General features: G+C 39.9%; 1 protein-coding gene across 2 annotated transcripts in view; it reads left to right on the top strand.

Moving 5' to 3' along the window:
* The window catches only part of ebf2 (EBF transcription factor 2), a 48,744-nt gene that overhangs the window by 9,363 nt on the left and 14,410 nt on the right, over positions 1-24,971 (top strand). For both annotated transcript variants that reach the window (XM_067437698.1, XM_067437697.1), the window contains exon 7: positions 21,805-21,886. In XM_067437698.1, coding sequence (XP_067293799.1) covers positions 21,805-21,886 — 82 coding nt within the window. The remainder of the gene's footprint in view (positions 1-21,804; positions 21,887-24,971) is intronic.

Genomic DNA, 24,971 nt, shown 5'->3' with positions numbered 1-24,971 from the left:
TTCTGCAAACAAGCTCAGACTTGCCGAGCATTTTAATAAAATGAAGGGTTTAGACAGCCACGTTTGGTATTGACAGATTTTTTTTTAAGCTGTAGCTTATATATTGCCTCATTAGTGCATTTGGATACTTCTCAGATTTAGCACAGCAAACAAACGAGTTGGCTTTTTTGCTTTTTTATGTATGTGTACCATTTTATCATGGTTATTAAATCATGGATGAGTTCAAATTACTGAAGAAGTACTACATCATTGATAGATTCATACTTTATCATTTCTTGTTTGAAAGCCAAGGGACTTATACATGAGACTTGACAAAGATGTTTAATATATGCATTAAAAGATATTCAAGTATTTTTCGATTGTAGATTCTTCTAGTTTTAATACCCTTCACTCTCTTGTTTTCTATGCCACCTATAAGCTTTCCGCCTAATATTGATATAATTAGTCAGCCTCATCAGAACACCTCCCCGATCCATGTGGGAATTGGGATCCCAAAGCACCTACACCCCCCCCCCCCCCCACCCTCTTTTTTAATCTGTGTCCGTTTTGTTTGGACCTGCTGCTCAGTCTGTCTGTCTCTCCACCCCCTTTCTGCCTCCACAACTAATCAAGTTATTAGCAGAAGGGGAGAGAATAGCTCTCAGCTGATGCTGAAGAAGGCTTTTGTCACATTATATGATCCACACATCTTCCCTTGGCTCTTCTTGCTGCCAGAGATTACAGCCTAGCTTTTTATCATTACCTGCCCGTATGTTAGGCTACAGTAAACTTGCATTTTTGCACATTGAAACCTTCATTAGTGTCTTCTGGTTTGTTTATCTAATTGTATTTCTTATTGTGCGCTTGTGCATATTGATTGAAAGACCAATTTAGTCAATCCAACAATTCATGACTGATCAATACCACCCATGAGCTTTGGTCATACTTTAATCTTGTGGATGAAAGCTACTGTTTTAAAAATGTCTCATGCAAATTGGCAATAGGGATAATATGTTAATGAACATTTTGGTGGGCATATGTTGACTATGAGGCATGTGTGTGTACCTCTGATCTATACTCAATTTACATATTCGTCCATATAAGAGCTAATTCTGACTAAACCAATTTGAGACATCTGGTGCCTTTATCATCATCTATTAAAACAATGTATAGATTAAGTACATTTTTTAATTGTAAAAAAGTGTTGAGTTAAAGTATGGGTTTAAGTTATAGTATTTGGAATATGGAAATGATTGAAGTCCATTGACTTCATTAATTTAAGTAAGCGTGGGTCCCGATAAACCTTTCGTTATGAGGACAAAATGTCCACACAAACATGGCAATATCCAAAAATCATTGTACTTGTGGAGACATTTTTTGATCCTCTTGAGAAAAACAGCTTAAAAATCATAATGTTTTTTAAAAATACAAAAATGCAGAAACACTTTATGTGAGAGGGTTAGAGCATATTAATAAAATATATATTTTTTACAGTATAAAAATAATTATGTCAATGGGAAGTTCCCATAAAACATGAAAACACAACATGTGTTTGTGTGTGTTTACCTACTTAACTATATTTTGGTGACAAATTTGTACCCAGAAGTGAGCTAAACATGACACACAAAAAAAACACACACAAAAAAGGCAAAATAAGATGTCCTCATTTGCAAAAACATTTTACATTTTTAACACCTTTTATTGTAAAAATGCAGAACATTTTTGGTTAGGGTTATACGTTTTTATAACTAACTGTATATAAAAATGACAGAAGTCTATGCAATATTCCCATTTCGACAGCTAAGTAAAAGTGTCCATTTTTTTCAGTTGTTTTTAGTGTAATGCAAAACATGGCTAATTTGGATTTGGAAAAGTTTGCCGTGGAACCGCTAATTGTGTATGGCTTCATAGGTAAAGAAAGGTTCCTGAAAGTCCTGCTATATATCTTAACCTTTGTAGTAAATGTACAGCTGTTTGGACTAACAGCTTGAGACTTAGCAAGTCAGTAACGGGTTCAATAAATGGATGCATACGATTAGTGAGGGTTGAAAAGAACTGTTGAAAAGAAGGAGATGGTTGAATAGGGATCAATCCCATAGTGTGTGTTTTGTGGGTTTTCAATCTATATTGGTTAAAACAAACAAAATAATCAATATGGTGTAATCTTATCAATAGAATAATGCTACCGTAAGAATGAGGCTGATTGATTGGTATGCTTGTTTATGTGTTGGCCTTTTATTGTAACTATAAAATCTCTTTCCAAATGTTTTATTGGTGATTGCTGGAAAAAGTTTGAAATATCAACACAGAATTTGGATGCAGGTCCTCTGTTTTCAGCTGCCTAATGTTTATACTCTACTAATTTTGCCTTTGAATGAATGAAATCCTGAATTCAGGATTTATAGTTTAAAAATGCCAGAAAGCAACATCAAACGTTGGACTTTGTAATCTCAAATTTAAGAACCACAGTAGCAGTTAGACATACACTCGAAAACAAGCATCAGCACATTTGGGGCTGTTGTTTTAAAGACTGCTCTGACGTAGCATTTCATTCGCACCCTTAGTTCTGTCTGCAATGAGTGCTCTGAAAAAAAGAAGCAAAAAATCACAGTAATAGGAATGGTACCATCTGTCCCCTCTCACTTTGCTAATCAAACCCAGGGGAGTGCAAAACTATTGGATCAATAGAGAGAAAGACAATTAACTGATCCTGAAGGGAAAATGAACAGCACTAACAGAGAGTGAGCACTATAAGACAAGTGAAGGTGAAGTGAAATAATAGCATTTCTTTGAGGATAATACAAGTTTTGTATTGTAAACATTACAGTTTTAATTATACTACTAACAATTTGGACCAATGTAGATCTTTGAAATCTGGGTGGTGAGATTAAATTAACATTCAATTAAAGACAACACAAAATTAAAGATAATAAAATACTTTTTTTCTGCTTTGAACCACAGTGCCTTGCAAAAGTATTCAAACCCTTCAGTTTTTTTTCTTCGCATTTTATGTTGCAAACTTATGTTAAATGCTCTCAATTATTTAATTTTTGTGACTCCTCACTGTTAACCCAAATAAGTTGGCAAAACAAAAACAAATAGATTAAATCAGTTGCAATTAATATTGTGTACTCATACAGTTTAATTGCTCTTTACTTTGAAATTTTAGTCAGCTAATTTATATATTTAAAGGTGCACTATGTAGTATTTTTGCAGTAAAATATCCAAAAACCACTAGGCCGCTGTTATATATTTTGTTCAGTTGAGTACTTACAATATCCCTTTTCTCTTTCTTTTCTCTTAAAACGCTTTTCTCTTAGAAGTGTGAACATGTCACAGCAGCGCCGAGCGAACGCACAGAGTAGCGTCATAACATCATTTTAAACACACTCAAATGTATCTGTTATGATAAAAAGAGCTGCTTTACCTGACCGGAAAAAGCGGAAGTGCGCTCGTCCGGCGACTGTGTCCCGTCCCGTCATAATAAAAGTCCCGGTGTTCGCGAGCCGTGTTTGTATAATAATCGCTCCAGCAGCCGTGCTCAGCTCCACAACACTCGGTCCTGCTCTGCTTTACACTACAGTAACGTTAATAACCGCATACATGAACATGACTTCAGCCCGAGTCCTATTTTCCACCGGCTGTGAGGTGAAGACCACATGTCCCGAAATACTACACACAATAGTTTACACATTGCACACAGCAACAACTTTTAATAAAGCAACCAAAACTGCCTGGCAACTGACAGACGAACTGACAATGGCTTTCTTATTTAAGTTTAAATAAAAGGTAATGTGGTGGATAAACATTCATACAACTTTTTCTTAAAGCTGTGATTGAAATACAGAACATCACACAAATATATAAAAGAACATTTTGATAAATAAACCTAAAAAGAATACCTGTCTAGAGAGGAAATTAACAACGTTTGAGTGCGTTTATATGCACGTTCTTAAGCCGATTGTGCCTAAAGGGGGTCGGGTATCTCACACCTCATGCACACATTATATACGCGCAAGCTCAATTTTGAATCGACTTCTGACAGAAGAGCTGCATGATGGGTTGTCATGCAGCGTGTCATGCGCGCGTGCATTTGTTGACATGACAACCCTGATAGCCCTGAACTAGTGATGCGCAGGTCGTCTCATAACCCGCGGACCCCGTATGTCTATTTAATGGTCGCGGGTGCGGGGCGGGTTGTGAAAATATATACAGTGGTGCGGGGTGGTCCAAATAACTTCATAAAAGCGTCCCCATTGGTGCAGCACTAACAGACCCTGAACACTGCAAGAGGAGTTCACATGCAGGTGTTCTTCTGGCGGCGCGTGTGAAATGTCTTCATCCCAGGTACAGTCAGTGGCATATGTTTCAGCATTTCATATGAATATAATTTCATGGGTTTTATTTTTTTCAAACGGCAAATAATCGCGATGCTTACGTTTATAAGCCAGCGTCATTATAGTAGTCTATTGGTTAGCGTTTTACAGAATCTATATGATACTTCAGTTCAATGTTTGAGTGGTAGCTCACCATAACAAGCAGGACAGCATCGGTCGGGCACGCCTCCTTCAGCTCACGCCAACGAGCAAACGCTGGTCACATTTTGATCCTCGTCCTGCCTTTAATCCCATCACTTTTTCGTTTCCTCTTATTGCTTTCCTCCAACAAAAACTTTTCTTTCTTATTTGTCTCTGCTGCTTCGGACATGACTATATTATCCGACGAACAAAGTTGGGCTCGCACGTCCGAATTTAAAGAAGTGTGTGTGTTGGTGGAAGTGACGTATATGCCTTAAAGCAGTCGAATTTTGTAGTTATTTTTGTTCTCGGGTTACTACCCGAAACGTTTTAAAGTACGTTTTAAAGTTTTAAAGTACGATTAAAAACGATACAGACCCCATCAGGCTATGGCAGACGTGTCATTCAACCTATTGTAAGTCGATGTATCATCACAAGAGTCTTGAAAATATATTATGAAGGTTGAAAAGTTCCGTAGTGCTGCTATAATATAAAACCTTGAAATGGTGCTCTGTGGTGCGGCAGGATTTTAAACAACTTCCTGAGTTGCCGCGGACAGGCGCTGAATGCTGCCGCCGGTGTGCGTACAGTCATCGAAAAAAATGTGTTCAAATGTTAAAAGCGTGACGCTGAGCTTTGTGTCCAGTGCGAAGCTCAGCGCCCTTAAAGGGGTCGCACACGCGAAGCTCAGCTCAGTCTTTAAAATATTGAGCACCCCCATATTTCCAAAATGGTATGATCCTCGTTTCATAACACCCCGGAAGATTCGACTGTGAGATCGGTGGTCGAATCCGGCTCTGCATATCGATGCATCGAATCTTCGACGGTCACCTCTACATGACACTTAATTGTATCATTTACTCTCTCTTTTAAATGTCATGGCAAAGCATGCTGGGATAGAAATAGAAATGTAAATTTGTCTAAATTAAAGGGAGCAAGTTCATAAAGTTTTGTGAACTCAAAAGAAAAAGAAAGTTCTAAATACTCATAAAAGTTCATTTAATTGAACTATTTTGTTTAATTTGAGTTGGCTCTACGCAAATCAATTAATTATTTTGAGCGTTAGACAGTGCAGTTATAACTATATACAAAGGCCAAGATCTGCACAGGATCTTGAAAAGTAAAAAAAAACAGTAATTACAGTAATTACAACAAATTACAACAAAATAATACCCATAACTAAAATGAAAGTACAACTTAAATTTCCAATAGATAAGATAGAGTCAAAAATAAGGTCTAACCAAAATGCTTTAAATCATTTTTAGTGGTTTTCAAAAACACTTAAACTTAGCAATGTTTGCATCCCTGAATCATCTTTGAAATGTGAGATTTCCACACATTTAGAGTCCATCTGCTTTAAATTCAATTGATCTGGTATGATTTGAAGAGGTGATTCCTGTCACTGGCGTGAGGAACAGTGCTGCCTATGGTGCTAAAATATAATGTCCATAACTAATCCATAGCAAATGTGTACACATGCAGACAGGAGCGAGAGCAGGGCGAACTGTGTTGAGGGAGAATGGGAGGAAGGAGGAGTAAAGCGACTGACAGGGCTCACAGCAGGCCTGCTGGGAAGCTGTCAATGGCCCTATCAACCCTGACCTGAGCCCTGACAGATTCATCACACACACACATATAGACATGTGATGAGTCTACAGGGCCTATCTATGATATGAGATCAGTACTGTAAACTAATTCTGGGCATCTGTCCTGATGAATATATCCTTAATCCTGCAGTATACACAAAAAGCAGGAATGTGGAGAAAGTGGGATTATGTTGAGGCACATGGAATTTACCGTGAAGGACGAGATTTTCTGGATCTCCAGATTACTGCCAAGCAGACACACACACAAACAAACAGAGGGGCCAGGCTAGCACCAGGGGGCATCATTAACTCATTAGTGAAATTTAAGACTGTTAAGCACCAGTGCCTACACACACACACACACACACACACACACACACACACACACACGTGTGTATAATGCCCATTGCTTTCCTGAGTATGTAAGCACAGATTTATTTAACCAATACAGTAACAAAAAATAAATTTCTGCATATGCCTTCATCTTTGTTGGGAAACAAAGGCAGGATAATCTGCATGAATACAAGAGTGACAGATAGGAGAAGAGAAGGAAAAGATGTCTGCTTAATTAGCCAGTAATGATGGGATCTGACAAACAACATCTGTTTCCAAATTGGGAGTGTGTGTGTTTTGGGAGGGGGGTAGAATGGAGGATGCCAGCACTCACGTTACTGAGTGTCTCAAGCAGAACAGCTTGGAGTGAGTTTTGAGAGGACAGCAGAAAGGAGATGCATGCAGCAAAAATAGCCCGAAAAATCAGTGCTTGAAGCAAATGCATACTTTTGTAAGGCACTGTGTTTTTGCCCCACAGATATTAGAGAACATGCTTAATTAGCAGCCTGTGTGTGTGTGTGTGTGTGTGTGTGTGGGGGGGGGGGGGGGGGGGGGGGGGTTGACATATGAGGACACAAATGTGTACATAGGTATTACAAGGAGAGGGTGACTTATGAGGGCATTGGCCATGTCCCCACTTTTCAAAATGCTTATAAATCATACAGGATGAGTTTTTTTTAGAAAGTAAAAATGCAGAATGTTTCCTGTGATGGGTAGGTTTAGGGGCAGGGGCAGTGTAAAGGGATAGAAAATACGGTTTGTACGGTATAAAAACCATTATGCCTATGGAATGTCCCAATATGTCACAAAAACAAACGTGTGTGTGTGTGTGTGTGTGTGTGTGTGTGTGTGTGTGTGTGTGTGTGTGTGTGTGTGTGTGTACATGATGCTCAGTGCTTCCCTGAGTATGTCTGTGTACAGTTCTTTTTTGTCATTAAGGTCACTGACCACCTAACACGCATGTTTTTGTGTCTGCATTGGTTAAATAAATCTGTGTTATATGAAAAAAAAAAAAAGATATTGTGCAGTTTTCAGTCTTCAGTTGTCTAAGTCCCTTAACAAATAAGCAATCTTTATATTCTATTATTTTACCTGTGAAGCACAAAACATGCTCTTTGAATATGCTGGGAAAACATGAATCAACAGGATTTGCACATCTTTCGTCCATCCCCGCTGAAGAGCATGCCATCCTTATATTAAAGCAGAAGAGACAGGAAAATTGAAAAGTTATCACTTAAATTGCCATGCTTATAATATAATAAATATATAGGCCAATATATATATATATATATATATATATATATATATATATATATATATATATATATACACATATTTTTTTTTATTTATTATTTTTTTTTTTTTACAAAAATACAAAATGAAGCTCCATTCTGCAAATGACTGTGGTTACACTTCACTTCGATAGTCCATTTGATTCTTTAACTATAAGTAACTTTGTAACTGCATGTTAACTAGCAGTCGTTAGAGTAATAGTAGACGGTCTGCTTAAATGCACCCAAAATTTTGAAATATTTTCATAATTTAGAAGATATTTTAAAGAATGTTGGTAACCAGACAATAAAATACTATGGAAGACAATGGCTACCATCAACCGTCTGGTTTCCAACATTCTTTAAAATATCTTCTAAATTATGAAAATATTTCAAAATTTTTGGGTGAACTATCCCTTTAATATCTGCTAACACTTTATTTTGATGCTTCCCTAACAGACATTCTACTGACTCTAAGCAGTGCTTAATTTGAGCCTGATCCAGTTCTGATTTTGGATTTTTTCAGACATTTGTTTTTGGAGGTTGTTTTGCTATTGGTCCTCAACATATTTTTTAAACCAATCAGCTTTCTTAAATTCAAAATCACTCTCATTGGTTGGTGCTTTATGTTTAGTTAGTAGCAGAATGTTTTCGAGAGACTGTAGGCCTACAAATTAGTCCAAAAAAATAAATTAATATCACCAAAATGTCAAAAAGACAGTCAATCCGTGAGTAAAGCTGATGGTGTTTTTTGCTAATAGAAATCAAGATGACGGAAGACAACGGGAGTTCAGTCAGAATCAGAAGTCAATGTTATAGAGGAGACAATGAGGTTTAGAAAATATCATTGAAATGAACTGAATGATATTTGGTCTCAACTTAGCTATACATAAGGTCACACTTTAGTACCTCACTACCTCATAACTAACTATTAACTACAATTTTTGCCCCATTAAACTCCTAATTACTTCTTATTAATAGTTAGTGCGGTAGTATTTAAGTTTAGGCATTGGTGGATTAAGGGATGTAGAATATGGTCATTCAGAATAAGGCATTATTATTTGCTTTATAAGTATAATGAACAGCCAATATCCTAGTAATATGCACGCTAATAAGTAGTAAATAGTGAGAATTGGACTAAACAGAAACATGTGAATGATGCTTTTATAGTAAATCACCGTTCAGTGACGTCATTGAATATTTCAGGAAAACTGAAGTTGTATGATCAGTGTCAGGGTAATTGCAATTATTAATTTACAAATTATGCACCAACTGTAAGTAACTTTGCACGACAGCTAACCCACTTATCCTAACCTAACAGTCTACTACTCCAATGAAAGTAACTTATAATTCATATAATGTCTGGTAACACTTTAATTTACAGTATTACATGTAGTTACTGTAGTATTAACTATAAAGTATGCATAATTACATGCAACTAACCCTAAACCAATCCCTAACCCAATATAAGTACGTCAAATACTTAAGGTGATGGAATTACAGTACTTATTTGCGTAAATACAGAGTAATATACAGAGTAATTACATGCACAGTAATGGTTTGGTTTAGGGTTAGTTATTTGTAATTATGCATCATTTACTGTTATTACTGTAGTAAGTACATGTAGTAACATGTAACTACGTCACCTTCAAAGAAAGGGTTACCGAATGTCTAAAGTGGACCATTTAAAAATGAAAGCTCTCACAAACGTCCTCACAAATTTGATGACAGGATATTTAGAGCAACTGGCTAAAAAAAATCTATTATTTGTAAGGTTTTTCCTCAGAAAGCACAAGGGTCCTGAAGCAAGATGTTGGTCGCTTGCTTTTATTTTCTTAGTTGTGGGAGCAAGTGTGAAAGGTCCTGGTGTGGTATGTGGTGATGGAGGTATTGATTTTTAGAGCCTCTATGTGTGCCCTGTTAGTGGGGTCAGAGGTTGGGAACGTGCCCTGTTAACCCCTCGACCAGTCTGGCCCCAAAGTCTGCCGAGGGATTCTGGGAGCGCAGAGTATTTATGACCAGCCCAAGCTAACCTCTGCTACCCAAAACCCCTCAGAGGCTTCCCCCACAACCTTACCTTCAACACATCCAACACAAGATTGTTCTGGGCTTTTTGTTGTTGTTGTTGTTGTTGTTGTTGTTGTTGTTGTTGTTGTTGTTGTTGTTGTTGTTGTTGTTGTTGTTGTTGTTTGCTTATTTGCTGAAGATGAATCTAAGAATATCAAGATGTCAATGCTGTTGATAGATCTGATTCGTAATTTGGAAAGAACAATAGTCTCAAATCTTATGGCATTTTTGATCTAATTTGGGTTGAATATAATGTTGTTGTCCTAATGCCGAGTGTCTGTACTCACACACACATGTGGCATACAGTCGTTGATGTATTGCTGCCGAAACTTTTCAGCATGTCAGTGTTTCGATGCTGCACATCTGGTTTCCTAATTTTCCTTCCCCCACTCCCTCTATGTCATGACACTGTTTTGTTTTTCTAAGACGGAGTGGGAGGGAGGTGAGATGGGAAATACTGATGAGTGATGCTTCTGAATCTAACATATCAACAGTCTCTTTCTCATCCCTCGTTTCGGTCTGTGGTAATGGGTATTATATAAATATATTCTGTTTATTCTAAAGTGTATTAATACCAATTTACAATCATCAACATAACAGTTTATCGTTTAAGTTAATCCAATCTTATAATGAAATCACAGGATGATGTTTCAAAACAATGGAAATACTTATTCTTTAATATTACTTTTATCTACATTTTATGATATTATAAATAAAAATTTCACCAATTAAGTATAAATTGGCTGTTCTCAGATTGTTTCCCAAAATGCTAAACAAATCAAAACTATCCAATATTTCAGCTTCCCCTGGGCATTGATTCAACCCACTTCATGAGATGCATTATGGGATGCTTTTTAAACCGTATTATAAGAGTTGGCTGCTTTGTCTTCATTCTCTGATCTAACGTAATCATTTAAACAAATCTTTAATAATTAATAATAAAATAATAAAATTAATAATAAGAATTATTAGGCTTGGTTTTGGAAAAAATGCATACACTTCTGGTCAAAAGTTTGGAATCGTTAAGATTATATAATGTTTTTGAAAGAAGTCTCTTCTGCTCACCAAGGCTTCATTTATTTGATCCAGTAATAACAATAATATTGTGAAATATTATTACAATTTAAAATAACCATCTGAATTTTCAGCATCGTTACTCCAGTCTTCAGTGTCACACGATCCTTCAGAAATTATTCTAATTTGATGAGCTGGAAACGTTTCTGATTTTTCATTCAAAGGTTTGGGGTGTGAAATATATACCTTTATCCAGCAGTGATACATTAAATTGATCAAAAGTGACTGCAAAGACTTTATTAATGTTACAAAAAATCTGCTGTTCTTTTGAACTATATATTCATCAAAGTATCATTAAAAAAAAAATCATCATAATAGAATAATTTCTGAAGGATCATGTGACACTGAAGACTGGAGTAATGATGCTGAAAATTCAGATGGTTATTTTAAATTGTAAAAATATTTCACAATATTACTGTTTTTTGTTGTTGTAGTTAAAATAAATGCATCCTTGGTGTGCAGAAGAGACTTCAAAAATTGTAATGATTCCAAACATTTGACCGCTAGAGTAGTCTGCATATTTTATTTTTGTTTAGTTTCGGCTCAGTTCCAACACACCAGACACATTTTACAGTAATTCTGAAGACGTTCTCAAAACGTTATTTTGCCTCATTTTAGTCCAGCTTGTCCAGAGTCTATTGTATGGCAGTGTGCTGTGGATTAACTCAACTTTAACTAAATATTTGCTCAGCATACAAGGTTTCTTTTTATATGGAACAATTTCACATAAACTACTTAAAGGTCCCATGGCATGAAATATTTATTTTATGAGGTTTTTCAACATTAATATGAGTTCCCCTAGCCTGAATGTTGTCCCTAAGTCGCTAGAAATTTTGATCAGTATAAAACAAGATCTGGCTGTCTTTCTCTGGCTTTGAGAAAATGAGCTCAGAGGAGCTGATTTTGAATTCTCCTGTTATGACGTCACACCAGGAAAGGTTACCGCCCCTTCCTCTGCTTCGGCCTCCCGGAGAATTAGTAGAGAAAGGAGTCAGTTTATCAGTCGCAATGTCAGCAGCACAGGCTTTACCATATGGATTCAACAGCACCGCCACAAACAGTGAGTTACAGTGTTCATTAATGCCTGATCTGGGATCAGTGAGTTCTGATGTGTAGCTAATCATTTAAGTTCACACAGACTTTCTTTCTAAATCGTTTAAAACTGTCAGTCCTGCAGCTGGCCGTCTTGATGCATCAGTGAATCAAGCCAGTGACTAAGACCATCAACTTCACTCGTTTCTGTTAGCAGCATGAAACAAATCTGTTATTTAAATGATTAAACTACAGAGAGCGATCAAAGAACACTCTTTATAATGTTCGGATTGGTCAATCACACGTTTGAATGACGCTGCTCATTATGGTCAACAGAAGCTCTTACTGTATTCATGTCTGTGGTGAAAGCATTTTGTGAGAGAAATAACATTGCAAAGTTCACTCGTGTTTATTCAGAGCTCTCAGATACAAACAAAATAAACTTACGCTCTCAAAAACTCGGTACAATATCTCTCTCTCTCTCTCTTTTTCTCTCTCTCTCTCTCTCTCTCTCTCTCTCTCTCTCTCTCTCTCTCTCTCTCTCTCTCTCTCTCTCTCTCTCTCTCTCTCTCGACTGGCAGCGCTGTAGCTGCTCAAGCGCCTGACTAAACCACGCCCCCTCCGCATGTAATCTCATTTCAAATGTAGCCAATCACAACAGTGGGTGTTTTCACTGAAGACTCACAGCAGACACGCCTCTTGAAACAGAGCATTCTAAACAGAGGGCTAATATCAGCATAGAAAAAAATGCCTTTTATTTCTAAATTATGACATTTTTTGATGTAAAAACCATACTAACAATATAAGTATACCTCAGGAAACATTATAAAACAATAAAACAACCCATGCCATGGTACCTTTAAGAAAATGATTAAGAGTTGTTCTCATTGTAATTATTATTTACCAGGTGGCTAATAAAGCTGCACGGTTATAGATAAACTAAATCGCCCAAAAAAAAAGAAGTTTTTGTTTAAAATAGATCTCGATTCTCCTATGATTCTGAACAGACATCTAAACAATATACAGACATACAAATAAACATGTAATTTTCTAGAGGTTTTGACAAAACGTAAACGGCTTCAGTCTATTTACAATGTTTTAAAAAAATTCTAATTGAATGAATAATTCAATGACTTTGTGGCAAGGGGGGCGTGGTTCAGTGAGGTCTGCAGCGAGAGAGAGAGTTCGGACGGTTGATGCCAAACACCCACAGAGACTGAGTTACCGGAAGCCGGAAGTGCCGACCCGGAAGTGATCGTGTGTTTATATGAATCCACACCGCAGTGTGTGTTATTGAAAGTTTTGAGTTAATAAATAAGCATCAACCGTCTAGCCGACCCCCGTGTCCTCTTCCTTCCTCATCCTATCGAACTTTGCTACACTGGTGCCGAAACCCGGGAAGGAAGTAGGACAGCGCCGCCGCCATGACAACGCCCTCCGCCTCGCCATTTGCGGATGTTATCAACTCCCTCGCGGTCCTCCACCAAGAGCACCACCAGGCGTTGCTGGACCTTCGGACCGAACAGCAGCGCCGCTTCGAGGCGATTGTCCAAGGCCAGCAAGAGGACCGCGAGCGGTTCCGGAGCTGGATGGACCGGGAGGTTCGCGCCGAGGCCGCCAGGCGGGCCGACGCACCGGTTCACGTGCCCCTCCAGAAGATGGGGCCGGAAGACGACCCGGAGGCCTTCGTGGATCTATTCCAGAAGGCCGCGGAGGCCTGCGGGTGGCCCCGGGCACAGTGGCCGGTGCACCTCATCCCCCTACTAACTGGAGAAGCCCAGGCGGCCGCGCAACAACTACCGGTCGCGAACCTCCTGGACTACGACGACCTAAAGAGGGCCATCCTTCAGCGGGTCGGCCGGACCCCGGAACAACACCGGCAGCGTTTCCGTGCCCTGGAGTGGGGTGAGTCCGGTCGACCCTTCGCATTGGCCCAACAGCTCCGGGACGAGTGCCGCAGATGGCTTCTGGCCGGCGGCAGCGACGTGGACCATGTTGTCGATCTGGTGGTGCTGGAGCAGTTTCTCACTCGGCTCCCCGGGAAGACCGCCGAGTGGGTCCAGTGCCACCGGCCCACGTCGCTGGAGACGGCCATCAACCTGGCGGAGGACCACCTGTGGCGTGCCCGGGGGTCGGCGAACCCCCATTAACCGTCCGAACTCTCTCTCTCCCTGGTCTCTGGTTCCGCCGAGGTTTTATACCCTCTCCGCGCTCATTACTAGAACAAGAGACAGGTGTTATTAATCTGCGTCCAAACCACTCACTTACCGCTCGTCCCGCGGCTCCACCGCATGAAGGATACCAACGCGCGGATCACCCGTTGGTATCTAGCTCTTCAGCCGTTTAAGTTCAAGGTGGTCCACAGGCCGGGTGCTCAGATGGCTGTGGCCGATTTCCTCTCCAGAAATGGGGGGGGGGGGCTGCAGGCCGGACGGCTCCCTGGCCTGAGTCGGGCGGTGGGGGTATGTGGCAAGGGGGGCGTGGTTCAGCGAGGTCTGCAGCGAGAGAGAGAGTTCGGACGGTTAATGCCAAACACCCACAGAGACTGAGTTACCGGAAGCCGGAAGTGCCGACCCGGAAGTGATCGTGTGTTTATATGAATCCACACCGCAGTGTGTGTTATTGAAAGTTTTGAGTTAATAAATAAGCATCAACCGTCTAGCCGACCCCCGTGTCCTCTTCCTTCCTCATCCTATCGAACTTTGCTACAGACTTACATATAAATACATTGTTATAAATTGTTTCATTGCTGGATGAATTGAATGAAACTCTTGAATGAATGATTCAAAAACAAATACATTTTTAACAGTCACTTGTCGCCACCTACTAGTGTAATGATTTAATTGATACAATCTTTACATTTGATGCGTCGATTTACTTTTTTTTAAAGGTGAGCGATACCGTATATTTGCTCGCACCGTATTATATCCGAACTTTTATCTCAGTACTTCTGATATAATCTGAACATTTGTAACACAGAAATAATGCTAAGGTGTGGTTAAAAAGACCACAAGACCTGTTTGAGAAGCTGTTTCATACATGACAACTGCTCTCTCTGATTGAGTGAACGTGCATACACAGTTTTGAATGTTCACTTTGATCGGACTTGTCAAAGGTTTAATAGACAGTCGAATCGCTTTAGGAATGAGATTGCATGGGTGTTTGAATTGAGATCCTGATCTTTTAATGAGTAGCTAATCGTGTGGCTCTAGTGGCTTATTTTTACGATTTGAATTGTATGAATTTGTACACATTTTCGCAAAAAAAAGTCACCAGGAAGGACTACCCCTAACTCCGCCCCCTAAACGTATCCGTCACGTGTTCTAAACAAATTGTACGAAAAACGTAGGAGTAATGTTGTGCGAATTAGCCACCTCGTTAAATTACATTGAGATTGCCTTACCCCAGTAAATGTAATTATCACAGCTGTGCAGAACTTGCATTGTTATTATTAAACTTTTTCTTATGACACAACAGAGATGGAGGGATGTTGTGCTGAAGTTGCAAGGTTTTCAAGGAGTCCTAATTAATTATGCAAGATGGGTCTAATTATGATGCAGTGAATGGATACATGGCAGAAGGTGCACGGCAGCGAGGCTTAGAGATTTGCATGCTAAGTGGGTGGGGGAGTGACTAATGCATGTTAATGTGTGCTTGGCCGATGCGCTTTCATTTGCCTGCTTGCAGCTGTGCTCTATGATTTCATGAAGGACTAAAAAGTTTATCATAGTTAAAGTGAAAAGAATGGTGTGCGTGGAATGAAACAACAGACAAGCACTTGACAAGTGTGTTGTAAGATACAGAAAGAGGGAGATGGTTGGAGGACAATGGTTATGATGCAGTGTTTATGGAGTTTCTATTTTTATTTTTTTTAAGTCTAGATCAAATGGTCTAGTCAAAACTTTCAAGAAGTCCTTGCTGCAGCCTGTAGCACGATGACGTACTGGATCAGATCCAACACGTGGACGCGCATGCGCGGTGGTTTCATTCACAATTCGATGACGTCATATACGCATGCGCAGTAGAGTTTGAATGCACAGTTAAGAGTTTTGCTGGATAGATAAATACTCAAACCGCTCGCACAAAAAGAATGATTAATAGCATGCTCACGCCATCAGGACACATTTTGCATTTTCCCTTGAATGTGTAGGCTATTGGTATTTTAAGTTCTTTACAGATCGTGTTGCATTGTACCTTGAGGATTAACATTACAGAGACAATTACTTGAATAATTTTTCCTTCCTCTCAACAGCAAATATGACCAGAATATATTAAAATTGTAACTGTTTTGCATGCATGTACAGCGAAACTATGATAATTTAGGCATCACATTTATGAAAAGATGGTTTATTCATCTATAATTACTTATTACTATTTATCAGTAATAAAACTACACATCTATATACAATATTGATCATACATGCCACTTAAGACCAGCGCATACGCATTATAAATTAACCCAGAGATCGGTATGATGTCGCCATAACGATCCACCATCCAGTACGTATTGGATCTGATCCAGCAACGTCATCGTGCTGCAGACTGCAGCGAAGGGTGTCTCAAAACTTTGGGCAACTTATAGTTTAACTGTATCCATTTTTTTTTTGGGTCAATGCAACAAAACTGCTATTTTTTAATTTTTTTGTTATTCCTTATTAAACAGACCAGCCTTGCCAAATCGTTATGATGAAAATTTTACATGCATGCAGGGGCATAAAAGTAGGGAAATTGATAACATTGTCCAGTCAATAACAAAAGCAAATTAACAGAATAGATCTGCTTTATGATGACCTGCGAAACATGTACTTGTACTTTGAAGGTCTTGATAAAATAAGTTTAAATCATAGAACGTAAAAAACTATGGACGATATCATTCGTTTCCGCTGGCCAGAGTTGAAGCTATCTCCCCCTTCCTCTCTCATTTCTGTCAATAGGGAGGAGGGGGAGATGTGAGAGAGGATGTCTCAGCCGGGACTTTTTACTGCGCTGAGTCAAAGTACTCAAAGAAGTGCTATTCCGCCAAAACATTATAGTTCTCCTTTTTAATCTTGATCGTTGAACTATTCGTGTAACTGTATTTAAATAGGGAAAATGTGGAGGTGTTTGGTCACTTCTAACTTGATCTCTGTTTGGTACCATAGTGAATGAACTGGGCTTAGTGGGCTAAGCTAAATGCTATCAGATTGTCACCGTGCGTCAGAGAGATTAAGAGACGAGAGAGGTATGTATCAACTCGTCTTAGTTAAGGGAATAACATAGTTTAATATGAAAAAGCGGTGAAGTATCCCTTTAAAAAAACAACACTTGAATTGAAATCATCGTGATGATAACTGCCTAGTAATTTGAAGTGTAATTTGATTGTTTAGTTTCCCTCGTGTCCATTAGAAAACACGGAGGTGCGGCTATACTGGGGCCAGTCACCTGGGGGCTATTGAGGCATGGAGGCCCAATTTAATCACGCCACTCGGCTGTCTTCCAGTGCCCTGTGTAAGCGCGAGTGCCTTGTTGTAAGACTAGTACGGACGAAGGACTCCTACTTATCACAGTAACTACTAGGGTACACTGGGAGGCATATTCCAGGTGGAGATATGCACCAAGACGCCTACTCGTAGGGAGGACTTGGAATACACATATGACCCGCTAAGGGGGGGTGGCAAGCTTGCCAAGGGAAGACACCCGCTCAAGGAGGCTTACAGTGGAAATACACATGTGGGGGTTGCCCGCAGGGGGAACCATGCACATGGAGGCACCTGGCTGGACACAAGGGTCTGGACTAGATAGGGCAGACTTACTGGCATCAGTGTCAACAGTGCTGGAGGAACTCAGGGCTTCTGGGAAGCTCACCCGAGGAAATATCACACGTATCCAGTCCGTGGAGTGGAATGGCTTGCAAGCGAAGACACCTGAGCCTAGTCCATTACCGGCCACTTGTAGAGGCGAGTACATATTCGGACACAGGCTCCACTCGGAGATTGAAAAATCTTGCGAATGTGTTTGGTGTCGCCCAGCCTGCAGCTCTGCAGATGTCTGTTAGCAAAGCACCATGCGCTAAAGCCCAAGAGAAGGCCACACTCCGAGTGGAGTGTTCCCTGACCACAAGGGGGTATGGACACCCCAGCATCTGGTAAGTCAAAACAATGGCGTCCACTATCTAGTGAGACAACCTTGCTCCTTTTGCTTCCCGTTCAGCTTCCCACCATAACAGACAAAGAGCTGATCTGAGGTCCTGAACACAAGGTCCTGTCTATGTAAGCGCAGAGAGCGCGCACTGGACAGGGCAGTGCCAAGGCTGAGTCTGCCTCCTCCAAAGGCAGCGCTTGCAGGTTCACCACCTGGTCTCTGAATGAAATGGTGGAAACCTTGGGCACACATCCAGGCCGGTGTCTCAGGATCACGTGACAATCGCCCAGCCCGAATTCATCAACTGAAAATGCCTGCAGGTCACCTACCCTCTTGATGGAGGCCAATGCGGTCAGGAGCACTGTCTTTATAGACAAGAACCTAACATCTATTGACCGTAAAGGCTCAAAGGGAGCCCTCTGCAGAGCATCTAAAACTACTGAGAGGTCCCAAGAGGGCACGAGGGGAGCACAAGGAGGATGTAGTCTCGTCGCTCCCCTCAGGAACCTGATGATGAGATTGCTGACTTACCAGTTTGTTGTTCAAGAGGTCATGGTAGGCGGCAATAGCGGCCACATAAACATTGAGGGTGGAAGGAGACAGCCTTCGATCCAACCCTTCTTGGAGGAATGATAGCACAGACCCGATCGGGCATTTCCAGGGGTCTTCTTGCGAGAAGAACACCAGGCGATGAAGAGGTTCCACTTCAACGCGTTGGCGTGTCTCGTAGACTCGGCCCTAGCGGAAGTGATGGTAGCCACCACCGGAGGTGGTAGGGTACTCAAACCTGCCGCTTCCCATCCAGGAACCTCACGTGGAGGTTCCAAAGATCAGGAAGTGAGTGCCAGAGGGTGCCCCATCTCTGAGAGAGGAGGTCCTGTCTCAGAAAAATCAGCCAGGGAGGGGCTGTTGCAAGGAGTAGGAGTTCCGAGAACCAGGTCCGGCCGTGCCAGTACGGGGCGACCAAAATGACTTGCTCCTTGTCCTCCCTGACCTTGCATAGAACCTGTGCAGAAAGGCTCACTGTGGGCATGCATATTTGTGCAGGCCCTGCGCCCAGCTTTGCCCCAGTGCATCCATGCCGAGCTTGCCCTCAGGCAGGGAATAGTACAGGCTGCAGTGGGAAGAGTCGTGGGAGGCAACAGATCTACCTGTGCATCAGCTGGACCGTCTGGGGATGGAGTCTCCATTGCCCAGGGAGTGGCTGTACCCGTGAGAGCTCGTCGGCTGCACGGTTCAGTATTCCCGAGATATGGACAGCCCAAAGGGACCTCAGATGCTTCGGTCTCCATAAGATGAGATGGCGGTGAGTTGAGACATGCAGCGGGAGCGTAGACTGCCCTGGTGGTTGGTGTATGCTACAACGGCTGTGTTGTCTGACAGGACTAGTACACGTTGGCCCCTCAGCAAAGGAGGGCGCCCTCGGCGGCGAGCAGGCTGAGGCGACTGAGCCGACGGCTAGTGCAGCAACTAGCCGCCGGGGCATTATGTGTTACTTGCCTCAGTCTGCTTCTGGCCAGCAGAGATCTGTTTGGTGCAGTCCTCAACCGCACTTCTGAAGAGGCCAGCCTGGGATATGGGCAAATTGAGGAGGCAGGTTCACTCAGCCTTCCCACATCAACCAGGTGAGGCCAGTTGTCTTTCCTGGACCACAGCTGTGGACATCTCCTGACCCAGGGGGTGTGTGGTCACCTTCATCGGTGACCACATCAGTGGCGGCACGCAGCTGGTTGATGAGCCCTGGATCGCCTCTGTCCTCGTGCGCATAGGGGCGGCTGCTTACCCCGTAGCACTGCTGGACTTCACCACCGAAGGCTTTGGGGGGGGCACTTGGAGGATAGCCTCACCATGTCAGGTCAAAGCACTCTGTGTACACCGTAGTGCGCAACAGAGCATTCGACTGAGGGGGAGGGACCCCAGTGTACCCTTAGGCCATGACCCCATCGAGGGCAGAGAAGGTGGAGGAGGCCACCAAATGATCACGGGAAGAAACTTCCAGAACTGCGTGCACTCCTCATGCATCTCGGGAGCAAAGAGGCATTGGGGGCGGGGCCCATCAGCTGTCAGCTGCCGCCCCTTAAAAAACAATCGCCCAACCGCGGGTGCTCGTGACCACACCAGGGGTTCCACACCAGCCCAAGGCTCATGACTGCCCGAGATAACATGGCTGTCAACTCTAGGTCAGATCCGAGTAGCGCTAACACACCCGGAGGCGGAGCACAGCCGAATCGTCATCCCCAAAGGACTCTAGCCCACCTTGAGATGCAGCAATCGACATCTCACTGCTATCTGGAGTGTGAACGAAACGAATGGGGCGTCAGCAGACGATCCGGCCACTTCAGTCCACTACTTGCGGGTAGAGATGTGTGAGAGGTGGGTGTGGCCCCAGTAATGATCGTTGGGGTTCTTAATACCACAGCACCGCCCTCAGGTCACCCTGGCCACCAGCCAAAGTGCCACCTCTCTCGGAGATGGTAGATCAGGGTGTGGCAGAGGGGACTCTCTCTTTACAGAGATCATTGAGTCTCGACCACAACATCGCGATGGTCATGTTCCCGCAAAGGGGACACGGCACATCCACAAAAACTGTCCGAACGTGCTGAAGCCCAAATACGTTGAGCAGTGAATGCGCCCATGCTCCCACACTCGGAAGTTTGCGGGTGAACCGTCTTGAAAAAGACGTGCCACACGCAAACTCTTTTGTGAGAGGAAAGCTCTGCAGAGTGCCGAACCAGCCCAGGGAAAACACACACAGCTGTTGCATATCACGGCGCAGATCAGCAGGCAGGCAAACTAAAGAGGGGACTTCAGAATTCAGGCTTGCAGGAGTGAAGAGATGCTCTTGGCTCTGAAGCAGAAACATAATGCAATGTTAGCTTACTTTCTTATATACCCACCTGGTGGTGCGGAGTTACGCTATGCAAATTCCACATGCCCATGGCATTGGCACTGCTATTGGGCGATTTCTAGATCTCAAAGATGATTGGCTTCTAAAGCGAAACCCCCATTCGTCAGTCTCTGACGTTACTCGGAATGACTGAACAAAAGGGAACTACTATTTACACTTATTGGTGCTTATTAATGCTGCTATTTGTACGTAGTATAAATAAAACCGTACTTGCACTTAAGAATCTATTGCTGTTTAAACTTAGTGTAAATGTATTGCTAAGGAAATGTCACTGCCTTCTCTTTTCCCCAAAATGTTATTCCATTTAACTAAAACTAACTGACACAGTGTAACAGCTTCCCAAAACATGTTTTATAATTTTTGATATATATTTACACTTGTGGTGTTCCGGGTCCAAAATTACCTGCTTATGAAAAAATTGCTTCTTTTTTTATGTGCACATGCTTTGTATTTCTTTTCGGAACTGACTGAGCATCATTGATCATCACTGATCTGAGCGTATATACCCCAGTTTTTGAAAGAAAAAAAATTCACCTCCGACTGAGATGCATCAGCTCTGATCAATGAGACCCACGATCAGAACGAAAAAGTTCTGAAAATAAATGTTGTATTTCTGTAAATTCTACAAAAAACTGTGGGATGTTAGAGGGAGACAGATAATTAGTTTTACACTTTGCACTGACTTTACATTGGAGTATAAAATATGTACCATTGAAAATTAAACAAAGAGGTCTTTATATTCTTTTCAACAACAAAAGTGGACACACCTAATTTATATGCATTTATTTATAAGAAAGCTACTAACAGAAGCAGGCCATACCATTCACTTATGTAACCAAAGTCTCTCAGGTACAGTAATCCTCCTCTTCTAGATTGAATAACTGGTTTACAGCTTGGTTGTCTTTTGTTTCCCACAGATTTTTCTTGAAGTTTTTCTTAAAGTGCAATCAAAACTGTCTCAAAACAGCAGGAAACCCGAGAGACATGAGGAGATTTCAGGTATGTTTATTGTTTTATGTGTGAATAAAAGATTATCAAAATCCAAGGCAAATCGTCTCTAAGGCAAATCCACTCACAGTGAATTTATGTCATAAATGTATTCTTTTGTCTACACTAGTCATCATCTTTGTTTAATTTCATGTCCAAACATCCTTAGAGCAAGATATATACAGAGGCGGACAGTAGTGGAGTATTTTTACTTTCTACTCAAACATTTTTCAAGTATTACTTTATAAGTGTTTTTCTTTGGAATTTTTTTTATTTCACTACATTACAAAGCATAATATTTACTGCACTACATTTCATAAATAAATGTTTTTGTGTTCTTTTTTTTTTTACCTTACAACTCTTAATTACATTAAACATATAGTACTTTCTTACTTGTACTCAAGTCAAATTTGTATAATTTTTACTTGAGTAAAGGTATACAGCACTAATTGTAATGTAATTAAGTATTAAATGATATTCAATATGAAATGCAGTGCAGTAAAAAGTACAATCATATGTTTTGAAATGTTAAGTAAAAGTTTTCCAAAGAAGAACACTGATAAAGTACATATACTTGAAAAATAAAATTACTTGTAAAGTAAAAATACTCCACTTATACTGTCTGCCTCTGGATATATATATATATATACACAAATCCAAAAATACATTCTCTGAAAAATTTACATTTTTCTTGTTTTAAGGATATTTATACTGAAAAATAAGATAAATATACAGATTTTAGAATAGGTTTTGTTTGCACTGAGATTGTGAGTTTGAGCTTAATATCTCATGAGAAAAATCAGGAAAGTAGTAGAAGCAGGGATCATCAGGAAGGTGCTTCAGGAAGTTGTCAAGATTTGAGTGATGGGCTCCAGATGGGGAAGGTCAGGCTCTGTGACCCAGGAAGTGCTCACTGGGGACCCTCCTGCTTTACTTCCTCCCACTTGTCTTTCACTACTGGAAACGCTATCTGACATTTCATCCCTCACTCTTCATTTCCCTGCTGTCCTTCCTTGTTCATTTTTGTGCATTACCGTTTTTTTGTAGGGAGAATTTTTTTTGCATTAATCCCTCTTATGGGTTGCCGTGCTGCTTTCTCGTCCTCAACTTTACAATCTTATACACGCGTGAGCACTATGGCTGCATAATATATCAAAAATGTATCGATATATGCGATTGTCAAGTTGTGCAGACTCCTAATTAATTAAAACTATATTAGGGTTACTGGTTATACAGTTAAGCATTTGTATACCTGATATCATGAGCTGCATGCGTGAAAATGTGCCTGACTTCACTCTGAAACCAGCAGCACATGTTTTTGTTTGCTAGCAACAAGGAATTAAAATGTAAATATTAGTATTGTTATTTAACATTAAAATAATTTCAGGTAACACTTTATTTTAAGGTGATGTAGTTACACGTTACTATGTGTTATTACTATATTAATAACAGGAAATTATGCATAATTACAAGTAGCTAACTAACCCTAAACCAAACAATGATCATAACTCTAGTAAGTACATAATCAATATTACTCAGTACATATTTGAGTAAGTACAATGTAACTTTTAAATAAAGGGTTACACTTTATATTAAGGTGTCATTGTTACAGTGTAATTATATATTGAAGTACTGAGTAATATTAACGTACTTACTATAGAGTAAGTAGGATGTGGTTTAGGGTTAGTTGCATGTAATTATGCATAATTTATACTTGTAACGTGTAACAATAACACTGTTATTTATTAATATTTTTTATTAATAATCACATTAAAATCATAATTATTATTTAATATTAATTTGGTCAATGCTGCCTATGAAAACTCTGAAATTCTGATACATTTCACAAATAATTACAAAGAAATGGCAAGTAAGACATTGATTAAACATGACATTAAAAGTAGGAATACTTTTTTTTTTTTTACTAAAATCTCTCATAATTGTTGTTTTATTTGCAACTTCAAAAAAATATATATTAAAGTGAAGCTTTTCTGAAATAGTTTAGCCCTAAAATGATTTTTACATTTTAAAAAAGTATTTTGAGAAAAAAAAAAAAAAAAAAAAATATATATATATATATATATATATATATATATATATATATATATATATTTATATATATATATATATATATATATATATATATATATATATATATATATATATATATATATATATATATATATATATATATATATATATATATATATTTTCTAAACAGATGCACTTCCCACTCAAAGAACGAGTCATTCTTTCCAAATACAGCTATTCAAGTCATCTGGGGAACATTCCTGTATCTTTTTGAAACCTCGTTAGAAATCAAAATTGGCTAAGTTTGAATGGTTGTGAGCACATAATTTAAAAGTAAGATACTGTTAGATAAAGTATTTGGATACTGTTGTCTAGAGATAAAGAGAAGGACAGAGAAGGAGAAAAAATCTGGAGCAAACATGGGGTAATTAAAAAGTAAGAGTGTAGATTGTAGGGAGAAGAATATAAACATGAAAAAGGAAAAGTTATTTTAACAATAAAGAGAGGGATACAAGAGGAATGCAATATTCTATAATTATCGCAATTTGTTCTTGTACTCTTTGGCTGTTATTGATGGTGCTCTTTATGAAAACTGCTAAAACTATGGATTTTAAATGAGCAACAATAGCTGTTTCTAAAGTTAACATTGCAAGGATATCATTGATCATTTGTTTTTAAATTGGCATGAAGGTTTTTCTTCACTACATTAAGCTGCTCCTTCAAACTGTTTTTGTTATCAATATGTAGGGCTGTGCGATATGTAAGAAAAATGTGATATGCGATATCTTGTTAAATATTAAGATATTCGATATGCGATACGATATTGCTATTGGTGTGTAAAATCTACTTAAATTATATTTTAAGTATTTAAAAACTCTCTGGGACAAGAAAGCATCGCTGCAACTTCTGAAAGTGACCAGCAGTGTTTTAGCAAAAATTACTTGAACATCAATGTAAACAAACCAAAAATATAATGCAAATATTTAAATATCAAAATCTCTTTGCTTGACTTGGTAATATATAGTTATATCAGCCTAAAACTGAACATCAAGAACATCCAGGTAAA

The sequence above is a fragment of the Pseudorasbora parva genome, chromosome 3 (assembly GCF_024679245.1).
Source record: "Pseudorasbora parva isolate DD20220531a chromosome 3, ASM2467924v1, whole genome shotgun sequence".
In the NCBI taxonomy this organism is placed as follows: domain Eukaryota; kingdom Metazoa; phylum Chordata; class Actinopteri; order Cypriniformes; family Gobionidae; genus Pseudorasbora; species Pseudorasbora parva.
Note: the sequence above shows the minus strand (reverse complement) of the source record. Positions and strands in the feature narration are given on the sequence as shown.